Genomic DNA, 10,666 nt, shown 5'->3' on the forward strand with positions numbered 1-10,666 from the left:
TTTGCCATCCTCTTTGTAATCGTCTGGATTTCCATTTCAAAGCACAGGGAACTGAGGCAACCCAGATGGACTAACCAGCTTAAGTCAGTCATAGGAGTGTCTGGACATCCACTCAAGACAAAGGCTTTTTTTCCCCCCCCAGTGATTCATTCCTTTGGATCCTGGGGGTGTGTGATATCTGAGTCCCCTATTAAATTATGCTTGTTCTGAAGAGCATTTTAAATCCCAAGCCTACCTGGGTCTATGCCTGAAGGGACTTGGTGGATAGCTGGTGACATCCTTGTGTCTCCTTGAGGGAGAAGGTTCTCAAAAGGGTGAAGGGAAGGTGCTAAGGAAAACTCCGTTTTGTAAGGGCAGCTCTCTTTCCTTGAGAGTTCTCCACCGGCCATACAGTGTCTCCACACGAAGGGAGCCGGGGTTCAGGGGAGCTAATCCCACTTTGTCCAGAGACTTGGGTGGGGGGGATTTAGCTGCTTGCTGGCCGTGCTGAGCCAGAGGGAACTCAGGCTCTGACCCTTGATGAACATTCCCCCTCATCCTTCTCCCCCATTCTTGTTACTAGTTGTCCCTTCAGGGTGTCTCAGAACAGTGGAACTGGCCACTCCAACCCAACGTTTAAGTTACAGACGCCCCAGGGCAAGCGAAAGGTAAGGGCTTTGCACCGTTGCACTTCGCTGCTTTTCCTTTGTTCCCCAGGACCCTGCTGGATTTTCCTAAGAGCTTCTGTGGGCCTGTGGGATTGGTGATAAAAGGCACTTTCTTGGCTTGAGAGAGATTCTGTTGGTTCTGACATCCCCTCATGACTCTAAAGATTGTACCTGACCTCTGGGCACCTCGGGGTTTGGCAGGTCAGCACGTCCTCCCTTTGGCCTCTGGCCATCTCAGTGGGACGTGCAAGGGCACCCCTGAGTTTTGCAGCATATTGAGGATTCCTGTTTCTCAGGCATTCCTGCTCTTATGCATACAGGTGACCAACACCCCTGAAACCCTGCGGAAGCCCTCCCAGCCTCCTCCTCGGCCCCCTCCAGACTATCTGCACGGTGGCTCCCCACCTGCGCCATTGCCAATGCACCTCAGCAGGGCTGCTAGGAGCTCCCCAGGGCCCGGGTCCCAAGTAGAGAGGAAGGAGTCATCCAGGAGGCCTCCTCCAAGCCGGCCAGTTCCCCCGGCCCCAAACTGCATCCTCTCCCAGGTAAGTGGATTCTCGGCAGCCCTGGACTAGGGCCGTGCTTTCAAGGCCACTGGCAATAGGGAGCGACAGAGGCTATGAAGATGGGACTCCGAGGCTGGAGCGGACCGCCTTCCGTGCATTCTGGTAAATGCAGGGAGCACACAGAGCGTGAGACCGGTGAGCATGGAGAAATTGACTCCCCAGGAGGCCCCAAAATTACAGAGGATTTCCTTCAGGGTTGGCCTGTTTTATGCCAGACCACTACCTCCCTTCTGGCCCCAGTGAACCTCTGTCAGGTTCCTGTGCTTCTCTTAGTCTTGGCAAATGCTTTGTCTTCTGCCTAGGACATTCTTTTCCCCTTTTGCATGGCCAGCTCCTATTCATCCTCACATCTCCTCCTAGAGGCCACTTCCCCCAAGAAGCCCTCTCTGACCCCCCCCCCACCCAAGCCTGAGTCTGGTACCCCGGTACTTCTCTCATGATAATACTTGTCCCACCGAATTGTACCTTCCACTCATCGGGAAGTCAAATGGGGGATGCTAATTCGAAGGCAGGTCAAGGGAGGTGTGGGAAGAGTGTCACCTCCCTGCAGCCTCTTCATCTGGCCTGTCTGTGCTCGGATGGCTCCCACTCTTCTTGCAGAATTTCCCACAGCAGAGACACACAGTTTCCCTGGCAGGGGTCAGGCCTTGATGCCTTCCAGAGCCCTCCTATGTGTTCTGAGGGTGACCCCTCAAGTGGGGCAGACGACTTGCTTATTTTCCTCCTAGGATTGCTTTTCTTAGGCATGCTCAGGGGCCCCTCTGGGGTCCCGGCTGACCCTGTAAGTTTGGCCCCAGCTCTGGGAGGGTCCCTGGGACATGGGGCAGTGTCATGGTTGGGTAGAGCCGAGAGCATCAGGTTTGGTTCTCCAGCGATGTGAAGCTGCCGCGCTCCCGTTTTTCTTATCTGAGGCAGGGGCGGGATGGAAACTGGCCATGCAGAAAAGGGAGGGAAGGGCTAGTAGCGAGAGAGGAGGGGGGGAAGGGAGAAGAGCAAGAGGGCAGAACCGAGGAGAGGAGGCAGAGAGTGCGCCAGTCAGTTCGGGAGGCCCTAACTGAGTCCCACTGACCCGCCGACCAGAAGCTTAAGCAGCAGAAAGCTATCTTCCCACCGTTCTGGAGGCTAGAAAGCCAAGACTGCGCTGTCCGTACGGTTGGTTTCTTCTGGCTCACAGGTGGCCACTTTCTCCCGGGTCTTCTGTCAGTCCTTCCTTTGTGCCTCGATGCCTCTGCGTCCAGATTTCCTCTTCTCACGACACCAGTCGGGTTGGATGAGGGCCCGCCTTCATGGCTTCATTTTAACATAATTGCCTCATTAAAGTCCCTGTCTCCAAATACAGTCACATTCTGAGGTCTGGGGACTTAGGGCTGCAACATAGGAGTCGGAAGAGCTAGGATTTCAACCCAGGTCTGACTCCAAACTCTTTACCACCCCGTGTGCCAACTCCTGGTTTAGGCCCTGGGGTCTCCCAAGCTGAATGAGACACCACCCTGTGTTGGGGGCATTCATGGTCCAGATCTCAGCTCCACCGCTTGCTAGGTTGGTGATGGGACCACCCTGGGGAGGTGGTGGTGCAGTTTTGTAACCTCCCTCTTCTATTCTCTATAGGTATATAGGAGCTTCTACTCCCTACTGGGCAGTGGTGAGCAAAGCAGACACTGGCTCTGCATCACAGGCTCAACATTCTGCTGGGCAAGAGACCCCAATATGTGTAGTTACACCAGGGATCAGTGCTGTGAAGGAAATGTTCAGGGTTCTCAGAAAAAGAGTTACAGGGGGACTTGAGCTACTCTGGGAAATCTAGGAAGGCTTCCCTGAGGAGGTGGCATTTAAGCTGAGAGCTGAGGGATAAGTAGGAGTTAGCAGGCTGTGAGGGGCGGGAGAGGAGAGAGTTTAACTGGTCCAAGGACCTGCTGATAGGGAGCTCCCTGGGGCCTGAGGAGCTATGAGATGAGGCTGGAGAATTCCTTGGGAAAGGGGTAGTGTTGGGGCATGGTGACATGAACCACTTTGCCATTTATGAGGATTGCTCTTTGGGCTACCTTTTAGGCAGGAGCAGGGTGTAGTGGCTGGGAGGGACCCCCAGATGCTTCTGGGGCCATTCATCTTCTTTCGTGCCCTGGGTAGGGATTACATAGGTGTGTTCACTTCGTGATTATTCATCTAGTTGTATATTCATGATTCACACTTTTATATGCATATGATACTTCAACTTTAAAATACTGGTTTAAAAAAATGGGAGGGTCACTCCAGCCACAGTATGAGTCACTGGTCCGAGGGGCTGAGACTGGGTGCGTGGACGTGCTAGTCAGAAGGCTGACGTGCTTCCCAGAGGACAGACGACAGGAGCCTGGAGCAGAGGTGGCAGGAGTGCTGGATTGAAGCTGATGGGAGATGCATAGGAGAGAAAACGGATGGGACATGGGGAGCAGTTGCCGATGCCCCCCCGTGTCTAGTCCATGCAGCTTGGCTGACAGAGGCACCGCCCTGTGAGTGGGCTGGAGCGCCTCGGGACTGTTGCTGCCTCTGGAAAACAGTGCTGGCTGAGGCCTCTGGTCGAGCCCAGCTCGGACCCTGCAACGTGGTCCGTGGCAGGATGCTGCTGTGGGAGGCCCGGTGTTACCATATGCCCATAAGGCTCCTGCCAAGATACCTGCCCTGCCCCCCCCCCCCCCCCGGTCGCTCGTTTTGCACAGCAAGCAGCTCGGGAACACAGCACTTCCCCACAGCTCCCTGACATCTGCTCCCAGCTGTTGCCTTCCCCCAGAAGGTCTCTGTCCTGGCCTCCAGCAGCCACCGCCATGTGGCCGCTGTCTGGACTGCAAGGGTGGGCGATTGCACTGTCCTTGGGGGAGGGCATGGAGGTGGAGAGCATGGCTTTTTGGTCACAAGAATCTGCTATTCTGTTCTTTTGAGCTTTAGTTTCTGCTCTCAGTTTTCTTTTCTTTTTTTTTTTTTTAAGATTTTATTTATTCATGAGAGAGAGAGAGAGAGAGGCAGAGGGAGAAGCAGGCTCCCAAGGAGCAGGGAGCCCGATGTGGGACTCGATCTCAGGACCCTGGGATCATGACCTGAGTCGAAAGCAGACGCTTAACCATCTGAGCCACCCATGCGCCCTCTGCTCTCGGTTTTCTGATGGGTGAGAAGCTTCTTTCCCCAAATCCCGCTTCTCGGATTAGCTCCTGCCCTCTCCCTGTGCTTTGCCTTTTGGCCATTGTTAGGCCTGCTAGTGACCTCAGGAAGGGGAACATCAAGGACTTCGGGCACTGGGACTCCCAGTGCCTGGAATTGGCTTCTGGCTCACGCCTCACAGTCTTGGGGATCTGTGAGTGGTGCCATGGCCCATTCTTTGCCCTGTAAAGAAAAAAAAAATTTTTTTTTTGATCACAGAAGAAATACATATTTGAAGGATTTTGACTAGCTCAGAAATTTATTTTTTTAAGATTTTTTATTTATTCATGAGAGAGAGAGAAGAGAGAGAGTGCACAGGCTGGGGGGAGGGGCAGAGGGAGAGGGAGCCCGATGCGGGGCTCCATCCCAGGAACCTGGGGATCATGACCTGAGCCGAAGGCAGATGTTTAACCAACTGCGCCACCCAGGTGCCCCTCAGAGATTTACTTACTCAACTAAGATGTGTTGAGTGCTTACTGTGTACTAGGCACTGTCCTGGAAGCTTGAGCTCTATCAGTGAACCAAACAGACAAGGACCTCTGCCCCTGCTTCTGGTCTCATGGGGGGGTGGAGAGGCAGTAAAGAAGAAGTAAGTAAGTTGTATGGTATTTTGGAGAAGGGAAAGTGATATATATCCCTCTTCCAAAACAAAAAAGTAGATTGGGATAAAAGGGTCTGGGAATGCTGAATGCCAGAGTGGGGGGTGTTGTAATTTTAAATAAGGTGGTCAAGGAAGATCTTATTGAGAAGGTAACAAGACAAATATAAAAGCACAAAGTGAAGAATCCCATTAATTGCGCCACCCACAGAAAACCAATGCAGCAATGTGGTTTCTTCTTTAAAAAAAATTTTTTTTTTATTGACTCAAGTAATACACATATATGCTCATGTTAAAAATAATTGAGTGTTCCCCTGCATGACCCCCTCCCCACTCACACCCCATCCCTAACCTCTGTTATCGGTTTGGTCTGTATCCTTTCTGACTTTCTTCTGTACATTTACAGTTACATCGGTGGGGACAATAGGGGAGGAAGGTGGTGATTTATTTTACATAAGCCTGTATGTCAGCTTGCAATGACTCTTGATCATCATTCCACCTCAGCTTGTATGCCCTACTTTATTCTTTTTAAATACCACTTCATTTGTCACTGTATAACTTTACTAACTTGTCTATTGATGGACATTTTGGCTGTTTGTAATTGCCTTTCCGGTCACAAATAGTGTTGCAAGCAACATCCTTGCAATTTTGTTTTTGTGCACTTATGCAAATGGTAGGAAGCGGAATGATCAGATTGGAGAATGACCATTTCTCATTTTAACAGATATTGCCAACTTGCTCTCCAAAAAGGCTTTTTCCTGAGCATGTAGACACATATACACACAATTTATTTTTAGATAGGACCATACAGTATATCCCTTTTCTCCTCTGATTTGGATCGGTAATATGTTGGGAGCATTTTCTTTCAAACAGGCCCCTCTGGCCTTTGAGTGAGGCTTGTGGCTTTCTCCCCAGGATTTCTCCAGGCCGCGGCCGCCACAGAAGGCACTCCCAGCTAACCCAGTGCCAGGCCGCAAGAGCCTCCCCAGGCCAGGTGGCGCCTCCATCTTGCAGCCCACTGCCGCTACCCCTCTTCAGCCCTGGCCTCTGGCAGCACCTGTCCCAAAGGTGAGTCCTTGGAAGCCCTCAAGATATAAGCTGGGGCCACAGGGCTCTAGGAGGCAAGAATGTGGTTGAGAAAACAGACCAATTCCTGCTTCTTTTGGCAGGGGTGTGAATTTCCAGAACAAAGGCCAAGGACAAAAACTTAGTGTTTCTTGGTGCCTGCATGAGAATCCCTTAAGTTAAGGTGGGAGTTTTTTCGTTTCCTATGAAAGGTGATGCTAGGAGCCTGAACGATGGTGGCTTCCAACCTGGATCTACAACTCACCCACTGAATGACTCTGAGCAGATCACTCTCGAGTCTCGCTTTCTTTCCTCTGGATTGCCCCATCAGGCTGCCGTGTAGGTCAAGGCAGTTAGTTTCTATAAACTGCCAGCCTTCGGGAGCCTATTTACAAATGGCCCCTCTTCTTACCTCTTCCCTGGGGCTGACGTTCCCAGGCTGCCAGTCCAGGAGTCGAGGCAGAAGGGAGGAAGTGAGGAAGCTGGCTGACTGCCCCCGGTTCCCACCAGGCCTGGGAAATCTGTGGGCTGAACTGCAGCTTGGGTTGGGGGCCCTACCTGGCCTCTCACTGGAGGGTTGATAGTCTAGACGCACAGACGTGGTGACAGACTTCTGCGGGAAACCGTTCTTAGCCGACAGTCTGTTTATCCTTCTGACCTGTCAAAAGTAAGAAGACAGCTCCCGTCGACTCCACCGGTCAGCATTTAGCTGATCTCTCTCTTGCTCTCTTCTCTTTGTTTCCACAGTTTCCTGAATACAGATCACAGAGGGCTGGGGGGATGATTGGCTCGAAGACCTAGACCCCTCTAAAGGGGCTCCTGCCTTTCCTTGAGGACTCTGAAGCCCCCAGAGGATCTGTGGCCATGGAGTCTGGAACAAGCATGTCTGACCACCTCCAAGTCCTTCCTCCCCTCTTTCCCTCCTCCCAGAACCACTGCATCTCCGAAAATCTCCTTCTTGACTCAGTGCCTCCTTGGCTTCCTGGGAGGCCCAGAGAGACTACTATCCAGTGGCATCAAAGTGTTGTTTTGTGCAATATACTGCCCCGGGGAAGGGAGGCGAGAGCACAGAAGAGGATGGATGGCGGCTTCTTCTCCAGCCTCCCTTCAGCTGGCCCGGCACCTCGGAGGTGCCAGTGGGGATGATCTGGGCTGTCTGAGCTGATAAGCCCAGCTGGGAAAGGTCCTGTTCAGCCCTTCAGCCCAGGACTTAGCTTGGAGAAGCTATCCATGCACGTCCTATGGTAGAGGGGATGCATCAGAGCTTTCCATTGCTTCTGTCTTCCTTGATGGTCCCAAGCTAGACAGAGGCCAGACGCTTACTCATCCCTTTTAGCTCTGAGATTGAGAGGGGTCAAACCAGCCTCCACTGTGGTCCTGCCCAGGGCTTGGTTGAGGTCGCCACTCCTGGGCCTGTGACCACATGTGACCAAGAGAAGTCCCCTCCCCCCAAGACTGCCCCCCTTCACACGGGTCCCCCTGACTCTGACAGGTACTATTTGTGGGCAGTGTAGACAGCAGAGGGAGCACCAGGCTTGGGCCTCCTCTGAGCCAATGCCAAAGGTTGTGGCTCTCAACTTGGAATCATTCTTGGTTGCCTTTTGTTTTCTTCTCTTTCCAAGTGCTCGGCACGTTTGATTTCTCCTTCAGAAATTTCTTCTTCCCTGCTCAGACCTACCTAATGTGTGGTGCTGCGGTGAGTGGGTCTTCAGCAGTTCCAGCCTGTTGGAGACCTGGTGCTTATGACCTACAAGTGAGGATCCTGCTTCAAGGGTCAGCCACTGGATTTCCTAGGTGGTTCTCAAGAGGGTCTCAAGAGCATCGAACCTTTATTTGCCATTGTGTTTTGTGACCTCAGCAGGGCGAGGGTCTTACCCTCTACTTCCTGATGGAAATCTAAGGTAGGTCCTCAGGGATGGCAGCAAAGGGGGCAGCACCCCAGCGTGTCCCTAGGTCTGATCACTGATTTGAGGCACGATCATTGCCCTCTAAGCCGAGAGCTGACCTGTCTCTAGAGATCTGTAGAGAACCAACAGTCAATGGTCTTGACGGAACAGAGTCTGAGCTGGGAACACCAGGATTTTTGTCATCCACTTCCTTGTGTTCTTTCTTCTGGTCACTGCCCTTATCTGACCTTTACAGGAAGAACTTGGAGCAGCTGGGGAAATGCCACTCCAATGGGTACTACCCCCCCAACCCCCAGCCTGGAGCAGGGAAGGAAGGCTATGTGGTGCTCTGCTAAAGTGGATGACTTGTCACTGGAGATGTTCTCTGGTGATGGTCTCCCACCCCCAGAAGGGTGCTGTGCTGTCCCCACCTCCTGCAGTGAGCCGTTGTTTGCTCTTGAAAACCTCAATGCAAGGAAGAAGCTTGAGCTTTCCCTCCCAACCACCAACCCAGGGCCCCCTTACAGTTCTCTACATACAACAGGTGCTCAATGGATGATGTTCTCGGGTTTTAGACAAGTGGGAGATTTGGCATATGCACCTGGGGGCACACATGGGGTGGATTTAGAAAGATCTCAGGAAAATGAGGCCCTTTTCCCTCAGGTAGTCTGATATTCATGCCTCTGATATTCATCCCTCTGATATTCAGACACGGGCCCTGGTTGATCCCCATAGCCAGTTTCCACCTTCCTTGCTGCCTGATTAGGTCAGGGGGCAGCCTTCCATGTAACTGTGTTGCTCCAAACGCCCCAGACCTCAAGGTTGGGTCCCAAAAAACTAACGGTGAAAACACCCTGGCAAAAAAAAAAAAAAAAAAAAAAAAAAATCTTATACCCACCTGCATGCCTCACAGACAGTCCTGTGGTATGTCCAGCTTTTCTCCCAGACATGAGGAGATCGAAGGCTCTGAAGTGAAAATGCCACAGCCATGGGGACTGCATGAGCCTTTCGAACCTGAAACCCGACCTCCCTGCACCCGTACTGGAAAGAGCGCAGGGCTGTATTTTCTTGTTTTTCTGTTTTTGGTCTTCTGTTATTTTAATACCACCTCCATCCCATAAAATTGTACTGTGAACTGGAAGAAGGTCGAATTTTTAAAATTTGATGGAGACTTTTGGCAGCCCGTTCTATTTACGGTTTCACTTCTGGCTGTGTTCAGCGACCAGGAGTCGCCATTCTGGCAGGCCAGGGAGCCTGCCCGGGAGCAAGAGTGGCCCCTGAGTGCTCCCTTTTCCCTCCTGTGCCCGTGCTGCCTGGAGGTGACAAATAAAAGCAAATACGGCCTTAAGAGGGACATTATTGGAAAGGATTACTGCAAGGTGGGGGAAGGGAATTTGTAGTCCGGGCAGGGGCTCTAGCAGTAGGTAGGATGCTCAAGTGAGCTCCTGCAAGATCTGCGAGCATCTCAAAGCTCAGAAAGAAGGGGCCTTTTCTTTGATCGACAGAGTGGACTTGGCTAGAGAGAACTGCAATTGGGGCGTCATTGCGCTCAGCCTCCCAGGGAGGGGGCTGCTGTGGGGGGCGGGGGGGCTGTATGCTGGCTCAGGCTGAATGTTAAGTCCAAGTTCAGAGTCAGGTGGGGAGGAGAGGAGCCCAACTAAAGCTTGGAGGAGTTAACCAGCCCTTTGTTCAGATGGAGCTGGATATAAATCTTTTTAAAAGCTAACTTAGCCTGCCAGTTTGACAACCCTGGAAATGTTTTTCTTAAGAACCGGGGAGCCATCTCTGAAATGTAAACCTCAAGGGAGCTAACACTTCTGTCTCCCTGTCTCAGTGGGAGTTTTATCCCAGGTGCCTGGCTCCAAGTTGTAACTACCTGCTTGCCATCAGTTCTTTTTAGCCTTGTTGACTTCTCCCTATAAAGGCCCTTTTCTGCCTCAGCTCTGAGATGCTTGCAGATCTTACAGGATTGGGGGAGCCCCTTCTCCATAGTGCAGTAGCCCCTTGCTGTCTCCTGCAATAATCCTTTTGAATAAAACCTCCTCTTGCCTATGTCCAAATTTGTTCTTATTTGGCAAAGGGTATGGAAGACTTGCATATTTTACACTGGGGACCAGTTCAAAAGTCATGATTGTGTTAAATGTGCATATAACAGCTCTGCTGGACACCCAAGGGAATGCCAACTGGAAAGGTGCCCCATCCCTAGGGAAGCTTGCTAAGAGGGGTTCTGCAGAATCCAAGCCAGTGTCCCCAAAGTCACCCTCTGTGCACCCTCTCACACCATCCACTGTGTGTGTATGTATGTGTCTGGGATCTAGGGCAATGTGAATTTTCTTTTTATTTGGAGATTGTTCACGGAAAACAGTTCCTCTTCTCTCTTGTCCACCTATTAATTGTTTACAATATTTGTACATCTATGCAAAATACTTGAATGGGCCATGGTGCCTTTTTTCCTTGTTTGTATTTAATTAAATTGTCATTTGAAATGTTGTCTGGTTTGGCAATTCTTTATTTGTTTGCTTTAATCTCCCGCTGCTCACCCTGGATAGGAGCCACCTGTGAGGACTCCTCATAAGAGTTCCCACAAAGACCGTCAGTCCACCTGTCAGGCCCTAATGGAAGACCTGAAGCCACAGAAAAGCCTGGGTTTTCCCATGATCAGTCGCGGGGGCTGTTTGTATTTGTACCTGGACATAGGCTGGTCTAGTTTAGTTAGGTCTTGGGTCACTAAAG

General features: G+C 51.5%; 1 protein-coding gene across 2 annotated transcripts in view; it reads left to right on the forward strand.

Moving 5' to 3' along the window:
* ADAM19 (ADAM metallopeptidase domain 19) overlaps positions 1 to 10,423 on the forward strand; it is an 81,056-nt gene extending 70,633 nt beyond the window's left edge. For both annotated transcript variants that reach the window (XM_028106507.2, XM_028106510.2), the window contains 4 exons: positions 563 to 647; positions 968 to 1,192; positions 5,898 to 6,050; positions 6,795 to 10,423. In XM_028106507.2, coding sequence (XP_027962308.1) covers positions 563 to 647; positions 968 to 1,192; positions 5,898 to 6,050; positions 6,795 to 6,848 — 517 coding nt within the window. In that variant the 3' untranslated portion in view covers positions 6,849 to 10,423. The remainder of the gene's footprint in view (positions 1 to 562; positions 648 to 967; positions 1,193 to 5,897; positions 6,051 to 6,794) is intronic.
* Positions 10,424 to 10,666: the final 243 nt, after the last annotated feature.

This window comes from Eumetopias jubatus, unplaced genomic scaffold (assembly GCF_037043125.1).
Source record: "Eumetopias jubatus isolate StellerSeaLion01/CBP00866 unplaced genomic scaffold, mEumJub1_p1.0 scaffold_5, whole genome shotgun sequence".
In the NCBI taxonomy this organism is placed as follows: Eukaryota; Metazoa; Chordata; class Mammalia; order Carnivora; family Otariidae; genus Eumetopias; species Eumetopias jubatus.